This window comes from Coenobita brevimanus, chromosome 17, assembly GCF_032717465.1.
Source record: "Coenobita brevimanus isolate Jiangsu-jjx chromosome 17, ASM3271746v2, whole genome shotgun sequence".
NCBI lineage: Eukaryota > Metazoa > Arthropoda > Malacostraca > Decapoda > Coenobitidae > Coenobita > Coenobita brevimanus.
The window spans coordinates 12,334,727-12,360,769 of record NC_136970.1 but is presented as its reverse complement, the minus strand read 5'-3'; the positions used below and the strand labels follow the sequence as shown (position 1 = coordinate 12,360,769).

The 26,043-nt window shown below is 41.6% G+C and overlaps 1 protein-coding gene across 1 annotated transcript in view; it reads right to left on the bottom strand.

Moving 5' to 3' along the window:
• Nucleotides 1-8,694: 8,694 nt before the first annotated feature.
• Nucleotides 8,695-26,043, bottom strand: part of LOC145391205 (lachesin-like) — an 88,545-nt gene continuing 71,196 nt past the window's right edge. Inside the window, exon 7 of the mRNA XM_080265881.1 lies at nt 8,695-8,879. Coding sequence (XP_080122007.1) covers nt 8,695-8,879 — 185 coding nt within the window. The remainder of the gene's footprint in view (nt 8,880-26,043) is intronic.

The window sequence follows — 26,043 nt, the reverse complement described above, 5'->3', positions numbered from 1 at the left end:
ATACAATCTCTCTCTCTCTCTCTCTCTCTCTCTCTCTATCCATCTATCTATCTATCTATCTATCTATCTATCACTCGATATTCATGTCTCCCTCATCTAAACCTTCTACTTCACTGGTGGAATCATTCGCCACGTTATTGACGAATTCTTCGAGCATGTGATTGCGCACAATGTCATTTCTGATATATTCCTGTTCTAGCTTTCTCGTATGCTCAATACATTTTTGCCAGTTTTCTGGTGTCACTTTCCTCACTGCATTTCTTGTGATTTCCTCCACCACACGCATTGTCTGATTATTATTGGAATTCTTTTTTCTTACTTCATCTTTCATTTGAGCCCGTATAAGTTCTGTTGGATTTAATTCGCAGTGGTAGGGCGTAAGTCGTAAAACCTTACGTCCTTGGTCTTTTGCGATAGTGTCTATTTCATACTCTTGCCTGTCTTTGTTTCTTTCCACCAGATCTAGCAGCTCTAGCTTGGAGTGTTGTGGGTTGTGTTGAATGTTGTTCTCCCTCAGCAATATCACGTCGTTCCATCAGAATTTTTCGTCCTTTTTTCTGATTTCTTGAAAGTATATCCATTCTTTCTCAGGAGTCTGTGAAGGCTTGCTCTTGATCCCTTAAAATTAATCTCCTCCATTACCTTCGCTAAAATTTGATCCAAATTCGGAACTTCACCTCTCTCATAAAATGATGCGACAATTCTGCGAAGACATGCAATATCAAATGCGTCCATGCTGCCCACCACTGGAGATATCCTGGGTCTCTTCAACGGGGGCGAGGAAACGCTGCCTTCTCTTGCTTCCCTTTTGAACCTTTGTACAGAGCTCACAGATATTCCTGTCACTTCCGATGTTTCTCAAGAGCGGTCTCACTTAATGAAGAGTGGATCCTCCGATGGTGCTCGTGCACACGAAGCACCACAAGTTTTCCCCGCCTGTTGAGTGGCTGCCGACAATCCTTACGCTCCAGGTTTTCGGTCATTACTGAGTCTTGCAACATAAAAGAAAAAATTGTAAATGATAAAGAAAACACATCTCACCACACCACAACACAACACAACGTGCGACACCACAACACAACACAACGTGCGACACCACAACAAAACACAACACAATGTGGGACACAACAACACAACACAATGCAACGTGCGACACCACAACACAATGTGCGACACCGCAACTGAACACAACACAACGTGCGACACCACGAAGCAACACAACACAACACAACGTGCGACATCACAATACAACACAACACAACATGCGACACCACAGCACAACACAACACAACGTGCGACACCACAGCACAACACAACACAACGTGCGACACCACAGCACAACACAACACAACGTGCGACACCACAACACAACACAACACAACGTGCGACATCACATCACAACACAACACAACGTGCGACACCACAACACAACACAACACAACGTGCGACACCACAACACAACACAACACAACGTGCGACATCACAACACAACACAACACCACACCACACCAACACATAACATGAATGCACCAAGCTATATTACTTATAAAGGTATCTATATTTTGATGACATGTATAATAAGTACAGTCATGGACAGAGAAACCTGGACAGGTGAGTTGAGGCAAATGTCCTATTTTCTCTTTTCCCTCAGGTTGTCCGTCACTCTTCGTTCACGACTCCTTTCCCCCCTCCCCCTCCCCCCATCCCGTTAATCCCATCCCTCCTCTTCCCTAGGCTACTCAGCTATCACTATGAAAACACACACACACACACACACACACACACACACACACACACACACACACACACACCTGAAAAGCTCATCTTCATTCTTCATAAACGCAGCTGCTCTCTCTCTCTCTCTCTCTCTCTCTCTCTCTCTCTCTCTCTCTCTCTCAAGGTTCTGTTGGAGTGAATAGTGTCAGTGCAAAGTATGCGTTTACTGTGAAATAAGTATCATAAAAAAAAAAAAAAAAACACTGGAACATATTTAAAGAGAACACCTGCAGTAGGCCGGTTGGCCTATGCTGGGCAACTCCTTTAAGTTTGGGTCTGCATGTTCGAGAGAGAGAGAGGTGAGAAGAGACCACTTGTCCCCTGGGAATGACCAGCCCCCCCCCTCTCTCTCTCTCTCTCTCTCTCAAGGTTCTGTAGTAATGAATAATAATGTCAATGCAATTATAACTTAACTGTGATATAAGTATTATAAGATAAATAAAACATTGGAATATATTTATAGAGAACAACTACAAGACGTTCCCTCGAGACGTCAGCATGTGGAACTGTCATTAATTCCCTGTGGACCAATTAACGTTCACCTTCATACATGTCTACACCCTTCTGCCACAATTTTCGCCATAGATTCCACAATATTTCTCCTCAGCTTTACTCTCCAATACAAAGCATGTCATTAGTCATGATAATGATTGCACACACACACACACACACACACACGAGAGAGAGAGAGAGAGAGAGAGAGAGAGAGAGAGAGAGAGAGAGAGAGAGAGAGAGAGAGAGAGAGAGGGCAGATGGGGGAGGGAGGAGGGAGACAAGAAAGGAGGGAAGCAGGGGTTTAGAGAGAGAGAGAGAGAGAGAGAGGGTAAGTCCGTTGATGAAATGCGAATATGGATATCCAGCTCTGATTGAAGCAAGGGGAAAACTGCAGACAACTCTGTCTTGTCATCTCCCAGGAGTCAGTCAGGAGGTGCTGTGACCTGAGATGCCAACTTACAAATTCTTGATGACAGGCGAATTAAGCTCAAAACAAAAAAAGTAAAATAAAAGGAATAATATGCTATTAAATTTAAATATACAACGAATAACTGGTCCAATATTTTTCGTTTATTTTTAGCGCTTTGTAACTCAAAAAAAAAAAAAAAGTTGCATCCAAAAACAGGAACCACAGTTCATATTGACCTGTGAGCATAGTGGGTCACTTATACCCAGTTATTCATTGACTCTGTGTGTGTGTGTGTGTGTGTGTGTGTGTGTGTGTGTGTGTGTGTGTGTGTTGCCCTCAGGCCTTGTCCCTGGCCAGCCTGTATTCCCACAGGTCGTTAAGTCAGGTGCGTTCGGCCTTTGACAGTGACTTTGGAGTAAAATAGACGATATTCTACCCTCGTCTTTCCTGAGACAGACTAGATAGGTCGATATTTGGATATATATGAATAAAGGTATATATGTATGTTAACAGGCAGATTATGAAATTAGTCATTTCGTGAATTAAGATTAGTTTGATTTAGGTTTATTTAGGTTAGGTTGATCTAGGATAAGGTTAGGTTAAGGTTAGGTTAGGTTTGGTTAGGTTAGGTTAATTTAGGCTTAACAGAGAAGGGAACGGTAACTTCCAATATAAAGTCACTCCGTGCATATGACACCGGTCTTGCAGTGGACCTCAACGGCTAATAATGATGATATATATATATATATATATATATATATATATATATATATATATATATATATATATATATATATATATATATATATATATATATATCCCATTGGAGCCCAGTGTCCCGAATATTGGACATATCTGGGATTTTTCATGTCTGTATAAAGTAGGGAACCCCCGGGCAGGGACCTATTAGCTTCGCGACCATGAGCCGATAGGCGGAGGACGGTACGCTTATTGCCCTCCCAGTGCAATGCCTCGCCCAGCACCCCTGGGAGCCAATGAGTTAATGGCTGGCAAACCTATCTATCTCTATAACCCTTTGGAGCCCAGTGTCCGGAATATTGGACAGATCTGGGATTTTTCATGTCTGTATAAAGTGGGGATCCCCCGGGTAGGAACCTATGATCTTCACGACCATGAGCCGATAGACGGAAGGCGGTATGCTTAGTACCCTCCCAGTGCAATGGCTCGCCCAGCACCCCTGGGAGCCAATGGGATATATATATATATATATATATATATATATATATATATATATATATATCTATACCTGGCTGGCTGGGTGTCTGTCTGCCTGTCTCAGAATAATGCAAACTTCCTACCTTTCTCGATGGATGCTTCACCAGTCTTGTATGGAATCGGCTCAAGCCTTACTTCGACCCTGCATTCATCATCAGCAACATATCACACGATATTGCAACAAAATCACTCTGAGGATTTCTTCACACCCTTCCCTTCTCCTCTGTTCTCCTTGCAAGCACATCTCATTTCCTGATTCGATTCTTTTACTTTACTTACTGCAGACTTGATTATCTAATTTTTATATTTTGTTTGATGTGGTGATTGTTATTATTGTGTAAAGAAGTTTGTATGAACTTTTCTATGTCACTGAGTCTTTGTGATTTCTTTGGAGTTTGTGAAAAGGGCAGCATTGATTTCTCGTACAATCTGCTGTTGCTATAATTATTATTTTAAATACTTTTATTCTGGTGGATGTAAATAGCCTAAGAGTAAATATGGGTTGTTCGAATAAAAGACTTTCATCTTTATAAATATATTTGGTACAGTGACCGCACCACACGGTACCATAGCATAGCATACCGTACCACAGCAGCCAATCACACATGCGCACAAGTATATACATATAGGCAGGTCGGCATATACAGTATATAGAACATTATTTTGTACATTCACTTTTATGCACATTACGGCTATATATATATATATATATATATATATATATATATATATATATATATATATATATATATATATATATATATATATATACAAAACCATATACATTTACGCCAAACAAAAATTATAACCGATTTCAAAAGCTCCAGATTAAAATAATGTAATGGATGGTAAGTTAGCCTCTTTACTGTTATACCCAATTTTTATTTATTTTTATTTATTTCTATTCTCGCCATCCTTGGACCATTTTTTCACCCCTTCAGTCCGAAGACGTATTTTTACATTTTTATTCCTGCTCTCTCCAGACGATTTTTATGCAAGTTCGTGGCGGGATCTCTGGTAGGGAAGGGGTTAATGAAGGCTGTATCTAACCTCCCTCCAGTCTCAAGCTGAGTAAAATCGTCTAGAAATGGCAAGAAAATAGAAATTAGGTAATTGGGGTGAAGTGGGTAACTCAGAAAATCCCTCTCGTACTGAAGGGGTTAATGAAGGCTGTACCTAACCCCTCCATTTCAAAAAGTGTCTCTTGTGCAGAACTAAATCATCTCTTGTAAGAATATAGGCTGGTCCATATATAACGCTGCTCAGCCACTCCACCGGCTGATTTCTTCTGTGTTGCAGGGACAGCCCAGGCAGAGTTATCAGGGTCTACTCTGCATAATCCCCTCATTTCCAACTATCAATGTCACACCCACACCAGCAAACTGAGCCGTACCCACAACACGAAATACCATAGGGTGAGTTTCTAGTGGAGCGCTATTTACGGACCACCCTATATAAAACACGTCCAGGCTGAAGGGGATAATAAAGGATAAACAAACGATCAATTAATTCAGTCTTCGGCATTAGTTTCAGTGGCCGTGCTTCTACATGGTGACCCAAATTAACGCAGTCCATAAAAGTGTGTCATTTATACAACTGATAAGAGATGTGCATTATTTTTGCATTCATATTAAGCTGAGTTGATAACAAAACAGTCCTGAAAGTTTGGGTTCTGCAGTTCAAATGGTCTGCTTTTTATGACCTTTCCAAAATGTGTTCCAAATGCCCATCTCGACATTCCAGATACTCCTGAATGCGACGCACGAAATTGTCAATTATACAGACACACTCTTCTCTTGGGATAGGTCTGATGGTCTGATTTCTGTTTTCACGTCTCTGATTGTCTAGGGGCGATTATTATAAACATGATCCTTCAGATAACTCCGCAGATAGAAATCTGGGCGATTCAGGTTGGGTGAGTGTGGGGCCCACTCAGGGTCGTACCTCCTACTGATCAGTCTATTCCCGAATCATTGCCGCAGCCACATCAACATTTGGTCTGAAGTGTGTGGGATGGCCCCATCCTGCTGGAACCTTGCTCCCCACGAGTGATGTCCCCACGTCTTCCTAGTGTCGTCCAAAATTTCCGCATGACCTCAAGATATTGTTCTGGGTTCATCGTAACAGACCGTTCTTCTTCATCTTCGAACCAAACAGGTCCAATGATGCCAAGCTTTGAGATGGCCACCCATGTTGTTCATTCTGCTGAATGCAATGGACTCTGGAAAACCTCGTCTGGTGGTGCCCAGAAAATACTGTCTTTGCTGTTGACATGGCCTGAGAGAAGAAAGTGTGCATCGCATTCTGGAGTGCCTGCGATGTCGAGGTGGTCATTTGGAATACATTTTGGAAAGGTCATAAATACAAACCATTTGAACTGCAGAACCCAAACTTTCAGGACTATTTTGTTATCAACTCAACATGAATGCAAAAATAAAGCAAATTTCATATCACTTATATAAATGACACACACTTTAATGGGTTCCATTTATTTTGGGTCACCCTGTACTCCTTTATTTAAACTAGGTGAGATAATCGAATAGAATGATGAGAGAGTTTGTTGACCACTTGTGCTGATGAGAATATACTGCTTTGTGTGTGTGTGTGTGTGTGTGTGTGTGTGTGTGTGTGTGTGTGTGTGTGTGTGTGTGTGTGTGTGTGTGTGTGTGTGTGTGTGTTTCTTCCTCTGTGTTTTGCTGAGTGTGACATTAATGAGTTAAATAATAGACTTACAAAACTGATAAGGGAATCAGCTGGAGATAGTAGGGAAAGGTAATACAACCAAAGCCAACAAGTATTCAAAAACGACCCTCGACCTAATGAAACGTAAAAAAGAGATGAAAGTAAGAACAAAGAAAGATGAAATAGAAAGAGCAGAATTAAATAAGCTTAGCAAGAGACAGAGGAGGAAAACGAAAGAGAAACATGGTTAAGGTAAAAAAAAAAAAAACAATAAAGAAGTCTGAAACGGGTCCGAAGTAAAATGACACTGGGAAAGCAACAACTTGTATCATTGAAAAAGAAAAATGGTGAAATAACTGAATGCAGAGAGAAGGTGAAGAGAGTTGAAGAATTTTACAAGGAACTGTATGCATCAGAGACAGTAGTACCGAGAGCTAACTTTTCAGTTGACAAAAGTAAAATACCAGAGGTAACACCAGACAAAGTAAACATTTTTCTTAAACGTATGAAAAGAGGGAACGCCCCAGAAGATGGAATGATAGCAGATTTACTGTCGGATGCAGGAGTAAAAGTTCAAAGCGGTCTTGCCCACATATTTACTCAATGTACTCCAAAACATGGTGAAATGCAATGGTCATTTTGCAATACAAGCAAGACGACTCAAAAGATCTCAGTAACTATCGACCCATTAACTTATCAGTTATTAACAAACTCATCACTTAAGTCCTTACAAACAGAATAACAAATCTGGAAGAAAACCAATCTCATGAGCAGGCAGGATTCCGATGCGGGTATTTGACTACTGATCATCTACTGTACACACACTGAATCAGCTAACTGAAAAAACTACAGAACATCATAAGCAATTGTGCTTAGGTTTTGTCGATTATGAAAAGGCTTTCAACTCAGTGGAGCACATAACAATTATACATTCATCGTGGGAACAAGGAGTAAATAAGAACATTGTAAAACTGCTCGAAAACATAATTATAAAGAGGGAACTGCTACAATTAAGCTATATAGACTCAGAAAACAGAAAATAACATTTAGGAAGGCGTCCCTCGGGGTGGCACAGTTTCACCAGTATTATTTATGGCATGCCTTCAAAGCACTTTTTTTTTTTTTTTTTTTTTTTCAGAAAGCTAGATTGAGAGAACAAAGGAGTAAACATGGATGCAACAAACTTAAATCATTTAAGATTTGCAGATGACACTGTCCTAATCTCAGAAACAGGAGAGACATAATAAGATATGTTAAATGACCTAAATTGAGAAAGCCTCTGAGTAGGGCCAAAGATGAACCGGAGTAAACATATAATGTTTGATCCTAATACACCAAAAAAGTGTCATCAAAGTAAAAAAAAAAAAAAAAAAAAAGGAAAAAAAAATCATGAAGTTGAGATGTACAGTTACTTGGGGCAAATATTAAAACTAACGAAAAACAATGATAGCGAAATAAGATACATTACAACTGGATGAAAAGCTTTTGATAAACACTGGGACATAATGAAAAGCAGCTTGCCAGTATGAATGAAACGGGAAGTATAAAACAAATGTTTGATTCAAGCCAAGGTGTACGGTTGTGAGACCTTGAAACTGACCAAATCAATAGAAAGCAAACTAACATGTTCTCAAAGAGCAATGGAAAGGTCAGTGTTGCGAATAACTTTGACAGGAAAAAATATTCTTGAGTGAGAGAACTGACTGTCAAAGGTATTGTAGACGTTATGAAAGAACAGAAACGGAAGTAGGCACGTCACGTAGCAAGAATAAGGGATAATCGATGGAGCAAGAGGTTGATGGACTGGGATCCAAGAGACACCAAGCGTAACAGAGAAGGGCCAGAAAGGAGATGGAGAGATGAGACTGAAAAGTTTGCAGACAAAACCTGGCGGAGACTGGTTCAGTCAAGGAATTCGTGGTGAAGGTTGAGAGAAGCCTTTGTTCAGCAGTGGACTTGCAATGGCTGATGACGATGATGCATGTATGTGTGTGTGTGTGTGTGTATATATATATATATATATATATATATATATATATATATATATATATATATATATGTGTGTGTGTGTGTGTGTGTGTGTGTGTGTGTGTGTACTACTGCCACCCCACCACTAGTGCCATCAGTGCCATCAGGAAGACGGGGTGAAGGGAACAGAGTGTTAGGCTGCCGCTGCTCATGCTCCCACCTCCACCGCCTCCACCGCCGCCGCCGCCGCTTCCTCCCGTGCCTCCGCCGTCGTCATGGGTGCCGCTGTGTTGCATGGCCGCAGGTCGCTTCCCTGCCGTAGGTAAACTTTCATTAGATTACATGTAAATTTGACGTACTCTACAGGTGAATTAGGCTAAATTTAAATTACAGGAAAATTTTTAGTAAACCACAGGTAATCTCCTCTAGATTAAATTATGCTGCAAGAAGGCTTGTACTACAGATAAATTTTATTCTAAAACGTAATATCAGTTAAACAAAAAGCACAGGTAAATTATTGGAAAACTAATTAAACTCCAAGTCAGTCTCAGATAAACGAAAAATACAGATAAATTTCAGATATACATCATTACGGTACTGTATCAGGAGGAGCATACATACATACACAGAGACATATATAGACGATTGGCGAGTGTGTGTGTGTGTGTGTGTGTGTGTGTGTGTGTGTGTGTGTGTGTTAACAGGTAACAAAACTTGTGTCTGTACCAGAATTCCCCCACATCAGATATTCTTCAAGTCAGTCTATGGTGTATATTGCCTATGACACCACAGGTTTTGCTTCATGGTGTTCACAATCAACATATGCTGTAGTAGTAGAAGCACAGGTTAGAAAACATGTATGTAAATGCCTTAGCCTTATATAAACCTCAGAGACAGACAGACAGACAGGCAAGGACAGACTGACAGAGGAGAGAAAGAAGAAGAAAAGGAAGAAATTTTTTAGAAAGGGAAAGCATGAAAAGGAATGATATGACAGACAGTGAAGAGAAAGAAGAAGAAAAGGGAGGAAGAAATTGTTTGCATGAAAGGGGTAGAGTGGAAAGGAATGATAAAACAGACAGACAGAGACAGAGCGATACCGTCGACTCTTCACGTCGCCCATTAGTTGCAAACCGATACGCGACCCCGATTTAACAGACCACAGTCACTGCACAGGAGAGAGAGAGAGAGAGAGAGAGAGAGAGAGAGAGAGAGGTAAAAGCTGCCGACTACGTTTCACATCGCCAATCACTCAGAGAAACTGATACGGAACTTTGATTTAACAGGCCACAGTCACAGCACAGGGGCATAAAAATCACGTTTACAGGCCATGTATATAGGGTGGTGCGGAAGTTTTCATCAAATTGTGTCATATTTGCGGCCGTTTGGGCAAGGTGGAGAGCAGTGGTTTGAGAGAGAGAGAGAGAGAGAGAGAGAGAGAGAGAGAGAGAGAGGCAAAGAGACATTACTGAGAGGAAGAGACAGTGTTGCGGAGGCAAACAAGAAAATTATATGGTTCGTTCATAGACTGTGCGCTCCCGACGGACTGGCATTCATATCAAATGGTGTAGCACGTGTGTGTGTGTGTGTGTGTGTGTGTGTGTGTGTAGAATTTTATATAGGCAGGCATATTTCATCTGACAAAGGTCTCCATCCCTCTTCATCCGCGTTGATGCCCAAATGTAGACATATAGGAGGAAGGATATGACGAGTAACCAAGGAGAGCATGAGCTTCAAGAGTGAGTTAGTGGCCAGATGTAGTCATATTGAAGGAAGGATTTGACTAGTAACCAAGGAGACTCATTCCTGCCTCACAACTAAAACTCAATGAACTCCATACAACTACTATTTAGTATCTGGGCTTAAGAGTGAATTGGTGGACAGATGTAGGCATATTGACGGGAAGCTCTGACTAGTAACCAAGAGGACTCATTCCTGCGTCATAACTTCACTGAAATCCATGCATCTACGGCTTAATATCTGAATTTCAGGAGTGGCCTAGTTCCATCCGATAAAAACAAACCGACCTTCATAAAGCTACTCGAGATGTGAGGCGAGTGCAGCCATCCGCAGAAATCCATTTATTCGCCAGCTCCATGCTGCTCTTGTTAATCACGTTTTCTTTCTTGTATTCTTTCTTGCTTAACTGTGGCAGGCATTTCAAGCATTCAGAATTAAACGATTCCAACCAAACTTGGATACAATGACCAGCCTAAGACCTAGTTGTGTCTGCGAGATTTTGGTTGCTAGGCAACGAATAGTTGCCTAGCAACGGCTGAAAACCCACTTTTTCATAGTTTTCACATTTTGAGCTGCAAACGCATTACTAACGGGTGCAGAGAGCTCTGGCTTCTTGAAGTCTTTCCCTATAGGAAGTGTGCCATCCCTTTTTCCTCTTTCTCCTCTAGCTATCGAGTGGCAACCCTGCGGAGATTGGCCTCAGTGTCCCTGACAACCAGTACTGGTCTTCAAAAATGCCCCTCTACTTCCCCACCAGCTTGATGGAACGGAATGAAAGTTTGCACGCTTATAGACACTGACTAGTGCAATAACTTTCTATTGTACACCTATGTGCTACATTGGCCAGGTAAAGGGTCAAAGGTAAAAAATGCAAAAACGGTGAAAATAGCAAAAATTATAACTATACTTGTGCGAAATGCAAAGGCTTCAAAGATTATTAAGCCATGGCCATGATTCTTTGCTGGAATGTTGCACTGAAGTACCTTCAAACAAAAATGACGGTGTCGAAACTCACTTCCAGTTGCTGGCAGTGCCATCTAAAATTGTACCTCTGATGGGCCATTCTGCGAATTTCAAGTTCCCTTGTTCCACAGTGGGTGGATGAGTTGAATGAAACTGCACGCTTATAGACGTTAACAAGTACTACAAGTGTGCTTCGTACATGCATGGCTTATATCCACCAGGTCAGGGATAAAAGGTCATCAAGTGCAGAAAATATGAAGTGCACTAAAATTACGATCTTGCTTGCGTGAAATGTTAAGGCTCCAAAATTATTAAATTAGGGCCATGATTCTTGGGTGGAATGTTTCACTGGGGTACCTCCATGCAGAAATGACTTTTAGTGTCGAAACTCACTTCCAGTCACTGACAAAGCTTGGTGTGCATAGAGCAGGCCATTGTCACCTACTGGCTTGTTTATTTATTTCATTTTACATATTTATATGTTTATTTATTCCCTTCATTTTACCGTGTCTGCCATCCATTGTACCGCACATAGACTACTATCCTTCCTTTAAAGCCCATCTACATGAAAATCCGCCTCCATCATCGCACCCTTCCATTCACAAAAACTACAAAGCCAAGAAGAAAAAATGTTTGAATGGAAGCAGGCAAAAATAAGAGCATAATCTGTCTGGTTCACTTGCAAAATACGGCCATGCACGAGCTGCTGGATATTAGTTCACACATGAATCCACATTTATACAAATTGGAAGTGGTGGGCGAGGAAAAATTGTTGCAATTCTGAGCCTGTCCGACCTTCACATGACTAACAGCCTAGCTTGTGGAGAGGGAGCGAGGTTCCTGCTTGTTGTTAGCTTGCGAGTGGAAAGATTCTATCCTGACGAAGCTTGAGTGTAGATAGATAGATAAGTAAATAAACAGATAAATGTAATATGCAGTTTAAGTGAGTGGATGTTTGGTGCAGTTTTGATGATCCTGGTGCATCCTTGAATGCACTGACTGGTTCTGACAGTTTCCTATACAAGTATGCATACTATCCAAGTCTGTTTTATGTGTATACACCTTAGATTTCCTTAACCCAGCGTAACGTGATGGTAAACTGAAGCTCACTTCTCTCCCAACTAAATTAGGAGACTGAGAACAACTAGACTCCTAAGACACACGGTCCTCTTCCAGTAAAGCAGACAGTCGACGTGGGAGTCTTTTTAACCCGTCACGTCCCGAGGTTTTCCGCACCTCCGACATCCCCCAATCTCGAGGTATTTTCGAAAAAAATTTTTTTGGCTAAAACCTCCGCTTTTGGTGAGAAACATCGAAAATTCATAGAGCATCGCTCACCTGAGGTTTAAATACTCGATCCAGGTAGGAGTTCCTCCTTACCTGACTGGGTTTTCTAACATGCTGGCACCAAAGAAAACGAGTTCTATGGGAGGGTAACTATTTCACACAACTCATAAACGGTATTTATTTATTTACGTGGTACGAATTTGTATGTAGTATGAGAGTATATTGGTTTTCAAGCAGTAATATAGGCATTATAAGCATTGTTTCACTCACTAACTAATCACCATACCTGACCTTTTTTTGCCACATTACCTGATCATTATTTCTGACTGTTTCTTCTTCTAATGCTATGTAAACTTTGTCCTCCACATTGTCATCGATTGGGGAATCACTCTGGCCCTGAATATCTTTACTGGCCAGGTCACTGGTAACAGGTGAATTGCCGAGACAATGGCATGAGGAGGGGAGGGGGAAGGTTATGCAGTGTAAGGCATTGTCCCTGCTTGGCATCTTGTAGAGGAATAGAGGAAGGTGTCTCGTGTATACGTATGAAAAATCACGTGCGAAAATTGAAAATTGTGCAAATTAGGGACCTTGCAATTGTACGGCGTACCAGTACGTCGCCGGGACTGGCAAATGCAAAATGTTGCAATGTACCCATACGTCGATGGGATGGGGCGGGTTAAAGAACCTGAATTCCTGATGGAATATCTATAGGCCTACATATTACATAGACAGATAGACAGAAACACAGATAAACATATTGCACAGTTTTCTTGTCTTAACATATCAGAACTGTGTACACAACTTCACATACCTAATCCTAATACAATACAGCTATTGTGACGGGTCTGACTCTGGTCTTTAATCGCTTTTTTTTTTTTTTGTCTCTTTTTTTTTTTTTTTTTTTTTTTTTTAAGTGCATTCAAGTACTTGGGTAGTGTGATGAGTAAGGATGGAACTTTGGGGGATGAAGTGCGTGAAAGGGTACAGCAGGGAAGGAAAGTTGTTGGTACACTGAAAGCAGTGATGAGAAATAGGGAGGTGAGTATGGAAGTTAAGAAGTCACTGCATGATAGTATTGTGATCCCTACCCTGACGTATGGAAGTGAGGCATGGACCTTGCAAGAGGGGAACAAGTCAAGAGTGAGAGCAGTGGAAATGAGTTACTTGAGAGGAGCATGTGGAGTGACGTGGAGGGACAGGTTGACGAATGAAGAAGTGAAGGAACGCTGTGGGGTGGATGTGGATGTGGTTGAGAAGATTAGGAGAAATACACTGAGGTGGTTTGGACATGTGAAGAGAATGGAGAATGAAAGACTGACTAAGAGGGTGTATGTAGGTGAGATGGAGGGATCGGGAGAGGTAGACCGAGGATGAGGTGGAGGGATGGAGTTGATAGGTATATGAGGGAGGGGGGGTGAGTTGGGGAGGGTAGTCAAATGGTGGGTGACAGAGCGACTTGGAGGCGTTTTGTCTGCGGCCACCCTTTGCGGGATTAGGGCGTCGGGCTATAGATAGATAGACTCTTTTGTATCCTTGTTGGGTGACTATACTCTTTTTACCTTAGCCTGGCAAAGATTTTCTTCCTTTTGCAGCTTATATCATGTAGCTCCGTGGCAGACTGCCACAATACAACGGCTACATATGCTTTCCATAACACTTTTTCGTGATTAGCATCATATTCTGGTGTTAATTTACATCTACTGTATATCTCAGCACTGGTGATGAAGATATGGAAATTATGAACCAAGTTAACGCAAAAACGGGTATAGTTACATCAGTGATCATACAAAACTTATACCAACCTATTTCCCTTCTATTACAAAAGTCATAAGACAGACACCAAATCTGTTTCATGAGTATACATTTAATATATGAATATTCTGAAAATTATAAAAGGGTTCTGTGTATAAGCTGCAACTGCCGAGGACGAGATTCGAGGTATGACTCAAAGGAATAAGAAACTAAGTATATATGTAAAAAAGCAGTTTATGTGTTTCGTGTTACCTTCTTATTAAAAACCACCAGAGCCTCGTCCTTTCATATACCAAGCTGTATATTACACACCCTGGCCTGAAATTGAAGGTGGACCTGATGTAACTTTCTAAACCACACTTATATTAAATCAACTGCAAACCAACAACGTCTGATATTTTGGTGCCCAGTAAAGCATTAACTCACACTTATATATGTTTGTGTGTGTGTGTGTGTGTGTGTGTGTGTGTGTGTGTGTGTTTGGGTGTGTGTGTGCATGCATGTCTATAGTGTGTGCATGCATATCTGTAGTGTGTGTGTGTGTGTGTGTGTGTGTGTGTGTGTGTGTGTGTGTGTGTGTGTGTGTGTGTGTGTGTGTGTGTGTGTGTGTGTGTGTGTGTGTGTGTGTGTGTGTGTGTTTTAGAGTCATGCAATGGTCATGTAGTGCGTCATGTCAGTACATTTTCCCTCCACTTTGATGGTATTACAAAAATCCTGTGCATACCCAGCGTCAATGTCACCTCGCTCAATCTATTTAGTCCTGTGCTGTGAAAATGTTGTGAGCAACGGGGAGTGATGTTGAGTTCAGTGTGTTAATATCTGGTCTGTGAAAATGTTGGTAGTTATGGGGAACGGTATTATAGGTTTTACAAGTATCTGATATATATATATATATATATATATATATATATATATATATATATATATATATATATATATATATATATATATATGGAGCCTCTGTGGTACAGTGGCAGAGCATGCGTTTCGCACGCTGGTGAGCGGGGGTTCGCCTCCCGCCAGAGTTGTAAAAACTTTGGGAAGCGTTCATCAAGCCACTTGCTACTTTGGCGGACACAAGGGGTCCTGTGGTTGAACAAGTGTCGCATACTAATATGCTTGCACCCAGTCGGCTTAAGGAGGGGCGATTACACTTGCTTCACAGACTACACACACATCCAAAGCCACTACAACACTACAATCACACTCACAAGCACTTCTCACCCATCATACAGTCTCTACCAGAAAGCCTAAGCCACTAGGTAGAGATACATTGGCTGCTGCTGCTGCTGATGATATATATATATACACACACACACACACACACACACCAGCTCCTCGGTGCACCAGCACTGGCTTCTGTTTATCTTGGTTAGTTTAGTTCTTGATGAACCTCATCGGCTGTGATGGATAGATTTAGATGTAGGACAGAAAGATTGGGTCCGTTTATTCTGATAATGGTTACCTCTGCCAGCCAAACCGGCAATAGTTATGTATTCACCCATGTTTGTTTGTTTTGTGTAAGCTATAGGCCCATTCCAAAACTAAACGAAGATCTGACATCGGGACAAGGTCTGTAGTAACATAACCACTGGCAGCATCTATTAACAGGTGAATAAAATCCTATACTCTAACATCAATAACTAGAGGGACGAGACAATGATTCAAGATGAAAGCTGACATACAATATTTCTTTGACAACATTATTTTTATCATTCAATTTCTCTAAGACATCCCCAAATTTGTTCATTTGATTGCCCATTTCTTTCATATGTGTGACAATCTTACCTAATAACTTATGGTGATCATTCAGTAACCTTGGCTGTGCTTCCAAAGTTGAAGAATATGTTTCCAACTGTTCATGATATGCTGACAAATCACTAGATGTTGCTAAGCCAAAAACACCACCGGACTTTGCCACCGAGATCAAAGAGACCTCGCTTTACACGTTGACGTGACCTTCCAACAGGGTCACTATGTGGCAGTGAGGCATTTCAACTAAAGAATAGTTTCTCGATCCAAACAAGTTTCCATTGAAGAGGTTCATACGCCAGAACCCAGAAAGATCCATTCACATGTTTGTCTGCTAAGGAAATGAGTATGGATCGTATGGTGGACAGTTGACTAGCAAATTTTGGAAATTCTTGTGTGACTTTCATCAAACTCTGAAAATCATTACGGACTGAGATGACGTCCTCCACTAACATTACTTGTCCCCAGGGCTTTTTCAGTGCCCCTGGGCGGAGGACCCCATCCCTATCCTCATCACCCAGAGATTATCCGAATGCAGCTAGTGCCAGCAAGGCTGTCCACACTCTCCACAACATCTTACCTATACAAGGAATCCGGATTAATGTTCAAATCAGCTAAGTGGCCCTGACAAGTGGAGGAAGAAACACAAGAAACAGTTGGGTGAGTTTCTGGACGAAGATTTTGTCTGTACTCATTAACAGGAAGAGCAGAAGGAGATGAAAGGGTAACAAGGGCAGAAGGAGAAAACTTGATAGGAACAGTAGGAGGTACTGTAGACGAAGAACAGATGCATTTTTTTTTTCCTGACTTTCCTCCAATTTGAAGTACCTGGGAGTCCCCTTACGATCATCTGCATGAACCCATTTACTCTCAGAGGACAAGTCTTTAATCTCAAATTTGTTACCGTTACGAGATAATGCCACATGGTATGGGCCCGTACATTTGCCATCCAATTTAGAAGTGCGAAACAAATGTAAATGACTGGATGTTTGCTGCTGAGTTTTCATGATTCAGACGCTGCTTGAATGTGCTGATTGGCGCTGACAGTTTCCTCTCGCCAAATTAGCAAACTCAGGAAGGGAATGCCGAGACACTGTTTTATGTTTACACATCAGAAAATTCCTTAACTCAGTGTAACTTGATGACACTGGGTAAACGAAAGCTCATTTAACTCTCTCTGAATGAAAATAGGAGAGACAGAGATCAACTAGACTGCAAGAGTGTAGCACAACCCCTCTTCCAAAGATGTACCCAGTCGTTGTAAGGAGTTTTTTAAAATAACGCGAATTCCTGACGGTATACCTATGGGCCTACATGTTACATTTGTTTGCCCACATATATATAAGTTAATGGTGGATTACAATGAAACTGAGTATTTGGGACATTGGCCAAGGATGACTTGATTAAATTTTGGTGGTGATCTGAGTTCAAGGCCCAGGTCAGGACTGTTTTTTTATTTGTTTGTCCACAAGCTATCTCAAAAAGTTTTTAATGGATTTCAGTGGAATTTCGTTGATATGAAGATCATGGACAAAGGAAGAGCCAAATAAATTCTGGTGGTGATCTGAGTTGTCTAGTACAGGCATTCGCGGGGGTATGCGCTCTCTGAGTCTTTAACTTGTTACATCTGTGTTTGCGAAATATGGTTGGCGACCTAGCCAGCAGGTTTACCTCAAGCATTATCTATTCAGGTATGCTTTTACGCTGGAAAGATCACTATCCACCATAAAGCTCTCAACCAACTACAATAACATCAACAGCAAACAACAACAACAAAAACAACAACAATAATAATAATAATAATAATAATATTATTATTATTATTATTATTATTATTATTATAATACCGTAGTAATAAAAATAATAATACTAATAATAATAACTTCATGCAGGCTGTTGGCCCGGAGTATACCCTTGGTTTAAGCACATTTCATTTTACCCAAGTGTACAAACATTGTACAGATGGGTGACATATCTTGGGTTCTTGGATTTTGTTCAGTCATCTTCCAGTTGATGTTATTCAGTTTAGCCAGACAACCTGACCTTGAAAATTTGAAGCAGTTTTCTGACATTTTAGCTAAAAGACGAATGGCAGTATGTTTGCAATTCACCAGCACCCTTCTGAACAAAGTAAAAACGAGATGAAAAGCATTAGAGCCAGGTGTGTGAGTTACCTGGGGATGGAGGGTAAGTACAGGAAGTGACCCTGTTTAAAAGACCCAGTTACCACCCTGCCCCCTCTCCACCCCACCCATCCTTACCCCACCCCACCCGGCCGCAGTCTGACTGAGTGCCTTGAAAAAAGGCTCGGCAGCGTCACACCTTCGTCATCCCCCCAAACGATATAAGGTATTATGGTAAGATAACGTTAGGTTAGACCTAAGTTATTAGGTATAGCCTGGTTTAATGTCAAAACAAGGCTTTTTCTGATGATTGTATGGTTATTAGCCGAATTTTTTCACCTACTCCCAAGTAAGATGAGATGTTGCCAAATCAGTTCTCGCTGAATTTGTATCGACATGGCCAATACAACTGGATGACTAAGTGTACTCGAAGAAAAAACACGCACACCATGCTAACACCACCTCGCCCCGTCATAACTCACCCTCGCCTTTCCTGCAACACCTTTTGGCCACAGGAGTTTCTACCTCGCCTTGCCTCGCCTTACCTCGCCCGGGGCTTGAATGTAGGCGAACATATATCTGCTTTTAACTTTGTCATGCAAGCATTCCGTTTAGATATTCTGGGAAATGCGTTTCACCTGATGTTGTTTCGTTTTAGTGCATACATATCATGTAATCCTGGGAATTATTCATATATATATATATATATATATATATATATATATATATATATATATATATATATATATATATATATATATATATATTTAATTCCAGTTGAATGCCTGTTTTCAGACTGACAGTAACGATGAAGTGATAGTCGATGGATTGATTCGTGCTGATAGGTGGTATGAAGTACGTCAGTGCAGTAGCGTGGGAGGCATAAGCCCCCCCAAAATTGCTGACATCCCCCCAGACCTCCCCACCTTTCAGCCTACGACTTGGTGATTTCGGTGTACTGGGAATTGAACACGTAAGAACCGAAATTATGCATGTAGATGAGTTTGTAAAGAAGCTATCAGTGAATCAGAATAATAGAACAATTAAGCTATTCTAAGACAGACATACATAGACACACAAATAAAATAAACCTACTTTATTTTCCGTACAATATACACTGCTTAATTATAACATATACATTTTATTGTGAAATATCTGTGTTCAGTGCAGGCTATGATGGGTTTGTGCAATAGACTTTTTATGAGAACTGGAAACTTAAGCATTTCATAACCCATACATAATGATCATTCTGAGTGAGCAAAATACATAGTACCAGGTACGTAATATTTTCTTTACATTAATGAAATATGCCTTGCAGTATATCCGTATCTAATCTTTTATCTCAGTATTTAGATATTTTTAAACTTCCAAGGATTTCGGACGTGCTGTATACTGTACTACCAGTTTTAATAATAATATTTATTCTCAACTGTTGTAATAATTCTGAAATGTTTCATGTGATATCTTGGCAGTCAGCAGCTGAAGCTGTGTTGTAGCAGTAGCGCGCACACACACACACACACACACACACACACACACACACACACACACACACACACACACACACACACACACACTGCCCCTTCCCATCGATTTCATCCCCCCCCCCATTCTCCCCCTGAAGGGTCAGATGGCCAACTACGCCACTGTGTAAGTATGACTGAGTGTTTATACCTGTGGGGTGAAATCGAGATTCCGAGATCTTGAAAACTCGCCTGACCTCGGTTTGTTGCCAGACAGCACTTTGCTGAGTCCAGAATATTCACCACTGAAAATCATACTACCCAGTGACTCGATGTAATGGTGCATGTCACTCAGTGACCCTATGATATACCAGTATGTCACCTGGCATGACAGAGGGGCGGGGTAATGACACTGACGACACGTTGTATCTAGAATGATTTAAGATTACAACAGCCTGACCTGGGAAGACTGCTTATATTCTTTGGATTGGAATTTCAACTTTGTGATACTTTGTTGGTACTCACCACCATCCACTCATTCGATGTTGGGTCGTCTGGTGACTAGACTGAATGATAAGAGAGCTATTTTCCTGTAATTCAGGAAACCAGACAAGAGATAGAACGGACAACAAAATAGATATAAGATATTACTATACAGTCAAACAAAAATGTTGTGATAATATATCCCACCCAGTCCAGTACCACAAATAATGTATTCGGATCAACAACACCGACTATTCCAAACAAAAAGCAAATTCCACGAAAACACAGAATAAACTGATCTCGTTGATTAAAGCAGAAAAAAAAAACTGTTTGACTGCCAGAAAAATAAATGTAAAAAAAAAAAAAATGAATCTGTGGTGTGCATGCTAGTGAGCAGCCAACTTGAACCATATCAACAACACAGTATTTATCTGGCACTGTTTCTGCCTGGTTTGACACTGTGATTGAGAGCCACCATGACGTTCACTACTACTAATAACTTCTAAAGTTCAGACATGAATAATTAACAACATATACATCACACACGGCCACTGTACCAGTAACCTCAGTATGTTGACGTCTTCTTCATTTTAATATTATCCCCAGATGATTTTAACTTTCGCTGCGGTTGATGCAGTAGGGTATATTACTTAGGTTAATACCAGACGATTTTATTCAGTTCCGAGAAATCTCGGCAGTCAGAGGCTTCAAATATTAACTCGAGTATCACGTTCTGTGTTACTGGTACACCTGTGAATTGTAGACTCAACGCCAGACGATTTGTTCACCATGTTATGCTTATACCAAATAATTTTGTTCCGCCAAGTCCTATCACTCTGAGGCTTCACATACTAACTCGAATAACCCTTTCTGTGCCACTGGTACACCTAGGAATTATAATTATTTAGATACACCAGACAATTTTGTTTAGTCTGGAGAAGTACTAGCATCCAAAGATTAGGCTAATCTAGAAAGGCCCGCCTTAGTCAAAGGTTTAGTGAAGATATCCATCCGTTTACTGGGAGGTACAGTCGATTACCGTATGTAATGTACAGGTAGATAGATAAGTGGGTGTATAGATAGATAGATAGATAGATAGAGATAGACAGATAGGTAGATGGATATAGGTAGATACATACATACATATGGACAAATACATAGATACAGAGAGATAGACATAGGCAGATAGAGAGATACAGATAGAAAGACAGACAGATAACATTGTAATAGGGGCTGATTATTATTATTGTTGTTGTTGTTGTTGTTACCCTAGACTCATTTGAAACGAGAACCCAGTGGACTACAGGCTAAGGCTGTCCTTCAGTAGTCCATACTCCTGCCTTCCAGGATAGGGACATCTGTATAACTGGGCAGCTTCACCATCCGGGAATATCGGTGCCAACTCGTGAAGGCGTCCATCTACAGCGCCTCTGGATATATCAAGAATGGAATAGAAAAGCGACCATAGCAGTAAAGGATTTAGTACAAATCTGAATCCGGATCCGACGCATTTCCGCCGCACCGACCGAATGATTGAAGAGTGTGGGTCAAACGAACCGAGCTTCTGAATTCGTATTTTAGCCACTGTGAGATATTTGTTACGGCGTATCGTATCAACGCTTTTACGGCCCTTGTTGGCAATATAGTGGCGCGAGTTCAATGCCATTACCATCAGAGCACGTTGGTGATATTGGTGGTGGTAGTGGTGGAGGTGGTGGGGGGGAAGTAGTGGTGGTAATGGTTAGGGTGATGATGGTAAGAGTAGTCGTGGTAATGGCTAGTGTTAGTAGTAATTAACAGAGGTGGTGGTAGTGGTGACGACGATGGAGGTGATGGTCGTGGCTGGGGAGGTGGTAGTGTTGGAAGTGGTGGTAACGATTTTTTTTTTTTTTTTTTTTTTTTTTTTTTGCCTATCGACCATTGGAGCCGAAGCCCCTGGTCATTAAGGCAAATATATGTATATATATATATATATATATATATATATATATATATATATATATATATATATATATATATATATATAATAATTTTTATTGTATTTTTTTGTGTTTTTTTGTATCTTTTTGTATTTTTTTTTTACCCTTCCATTGTGTAATAGGAAGAGAGAACAAAAAATGTGCCTAAACTCCCTACAACTAATAACCTGACAGATAAATCGCTAACCTATACTAAATCCTAAAAAGACAAATAGCTAAACCTACATTAATGATAAAAAGAAAAATACCTCGACCAAGAGAACACCATCGACTACAGATATGTAATGCCTCTCTACATTACACACCTGCACTCATCACCTGGTGACTGTCAGTCGAGGCACAACCTAATATACTGTAGGGGACATCAATATATGAAAGAGAACCAGACGAGTCAGGAACATTTCCATATACGTCAGCTGTCGGCCCTAATTAGTAGCTTCAGGAGGATGGTATAATATATTTACATAGTATGTACAAGCAGTGAAGCACCTCGGCCAACAGACACCATCGACTGCAAGTGCCCAATACCTTTCTATATTGCACACTTGCACTCATCAGCTGGTGACTGTCAGTCGAGGAACGGGGTTTAATGTAGGGGACATCAATATTAGAAATAGGTCAGTGGGAGGAGGAACTATTTCAAATACGTCAACTGTCAACCCTAATTAAGAATACAATATATACACATTTACAGTTGATAAAAACCATAGCCATACAGTAAAAAAGTCACATCACTCTGATCAGTCCGGTCTCTCTCAAGAAAGCCATCAATTTATCAGTTATAACAATGTCCCCATCACCCAGGATGGTGGAATGGGTGAAGGGGACGTCTACTGCACTGCAGTAATTTATAAGTGAAGCGCGTTCACGAATAAATCGCCGACAGCGCAGGATGATATGACTGATAGATAACACCGCATTACAGATGTCACAGTGCGGTGGGAATCGTCTTTCCATATATGGTTTCATGTGCATTACAATTGTGGCATTGAGCCGTAATCATGCCAATACTTTTTCTTCCAGGCGACTGGGACGGTTGGCAGTGTCCCAGTCGCCCATGTACGGCTTACATGTTGGAATATTAAGTCTGGTCCACTGACCTTGCCACAGAAGATTTATTGATTTCTTCCCGAGAGAGAGACTCGACCGTAGATCATGAGGAACGTCCCAAGTCTCTTTGAGCTCTACAGCCGACTTTGCAAGTAAGTCAGCCTGCTCATTGCCGTAGATGCGACAATGACCAGGCACCCAGATCTGCATGAATGACTTGTTGCATGAATGCAGCTTATTAACAATGCAGCCCTGGATCTCGTGCGAGTCTGTAGTGCAAGATGCAATTGCCTGAAGGGGTGATTTCGAGTCAGAAAATATGACAAATGAGTCATGGCTAGAATTAAGAGCATAGTCTATGGCTTTGTCAATAGCAAAAAGTTCGGAGGTAAACTCAGATGTATAAGTCAGCAACCGATACCTGAGGGCACATTCAGTCGACCACACGCTTGCACCCACACATTCACTCTACTTGGAGCCGTCGGTGTACAAGTGGTGGGACCCCAAGTGACAAATGATGATGTTACGAAACAAATGGTGAACCTCCGCCTCCGGCGCCTTGGTCTTAGGTGCTGGGAGCCATGTAACATCAACAGTAAAGCCGGGTGGCTCCCAAGGCGCTATATTTTTAAGCACCAACTTGTCACAGTTGCTGGGGTCCACACCAAGCTCCTGAGTCAGTAAGTGGAGGCGGACAACAAGTGGCCAATGCACCCCCCGCATGAGATAGTGGTATTGACGCAGGGGGGTACGGGCCACATTGCCGATATTACTTTTCCTATATGTTCGTATGCCGTACGAAAAGGCCAGGTGGTTATGGCGAATACAGAGGGGAGGCACATTCGTCTCCACTTCCATACGAGCTACACGGGTACACCGGACGGCTCCAAGACACATTCGCAAACATTTATTATGTAGCACATCCCTGCTCGACTGTAGCACCAGTCGAGCAGGGCAGTACTCCCGAGGTGGATGGAAAGCTGATGACAGGGAGTGCTGGAGCTCCCGTTTCATCAGCCCTCAGGACTAGTTCCTGACCATCCCCCTTTGCTGAACTTTTTCAGTGTCTCAGTTACACAGAGAGTAGGCCAGCATGCTCTCCAGTACAAATTTCTCTATCTATCTTCACCAAACTACATGCACAGTACACACTACACTTCCTATTCAAAATTCACCAAAATGGCGTCAATTCACCCAGCCTCGGAGTCCCCAGGGGGGGGGACCATAAATGCCCCCGCCATCTGCCACTCTCCCGGTGATGACTCGAGGTGCCTGGAACCACTGTCTGACTCTCTTCTTCTTCATTTCTGCAACATTCGCGGCCTTTCATCTAACTTTCGCTCTGTTGAGCACCACCTCTCCTCCTCTAAACCTCACCTTCTTTTTCTAACGGAGACTCAGCTGTCTGAGGCAACTGACAGCAAACCCTTTTCTGTATCCTCCTACTTTCTCTATACTCATTTCAAAGCCAAAGGTGGCTGTTGTGTATACATACGCAATGACTTATCTTGCTCTCGTGTTCCTGAACTTGATTCTTCTGAATTCTCCACTCTCTGGCTTCGGCTTTCCTGTCATTCTCTGACTAAATATATCTGTGCTGTTTACTTATCCCCTAATTCTACTGACTATCAAAAATTCTTCGACTATCTTACTTCTACGATGGAACACATTCTGTCCATTTCTCCTTTCTCTGAAATCTCCATTCTTGGAGATTTCAATGTTCACCACCACCTTTGGCTCTCCTCTCCTTTCACGGATCCACCTGGTGAACAAGCCTACATCTTTTCTATCCTTAATGACCTAGAGCAGCTTGTACAGCACCCTACCCGTATCCCTGACCGCCTTGGAGAGAGCTCCAACATACTTGACCTCTTCCTCACAACTAATCCTTCTGCTTACTCTGTTAATCTTTTCTCTCCGTTGGGCTCCTCCGATCACAACCTTATTACCTTAACCTGTCCTATCGCTCCAGTACGGCCTGCGGACCGTCCAGGGAAACGTCGTCTCTGGCATTTTGGAGCTGCGGACTGGGAGGCCCTCAGGCAGTACTTCTTTGATTTTCCCTGGAATGATTATTGCTTACATGGCCGGGAGCCATCTGAGTGTGCCTTGCGCATTACGGAGGTTATTCTCTCGGGCATGGAAGCATACATTCCTTTCTCACATCCTTTGACTAACGCAAGAAAGCCTTGGTTTAATCACGCTTGTTCTAATGCTGTCCGCAACAAGGAGAAGGCCTACAAAAGGTACCGGAGCCAACCCACCCCTGAATCACATAATCTTTATGTTTCTGCCCGGAATCGTGCTAAGTCTGTTCTTCGCTTTACTAAAAATAATTTCATCCATACTAAATGCTCTCAACTCTCCAACTCGAATTCTTCCCGCTCCTTCTGGCACCTTGCCAAAAATCTTTCTAACAACTTTACCTCATCATCCTTCCCTCCTCTTTTCTACTCTGATGGTTCTGTAGCTATTTCTTCTACTGATAAAGCAGATCTCTTTGCACAGACTTTCTCCGCCAATTCCACCTTAGACGATTCCGGTGCTGTTCCTCCATCACTTCCCCCCTCTGACTTCCTCATGGCTGACATTAAAATTTCTTCAGTTGATGTATTTTCTGCCATTACTGGCCTCAATACTAACAAGGCATATGGGTCTGATGGGGTCCCTCCTGTTGTTCTCAAAAACTGTGCTTCTGTGCTTACACCCTGCCTAGGCAAACTATTTCGCCTTTGTCTGTCAACTTGTACCTTTCCTTCTGGCTGGAAGTTTGCTCTCATTCAGCCAGTCCCAAAGAAGGGTGACCACTCCCAACCCTCCAACTATCGTCCAATTGCTTTAACGTCCTGTATTTCAAAAGTTTTTGAGTCAATTCTTAATAA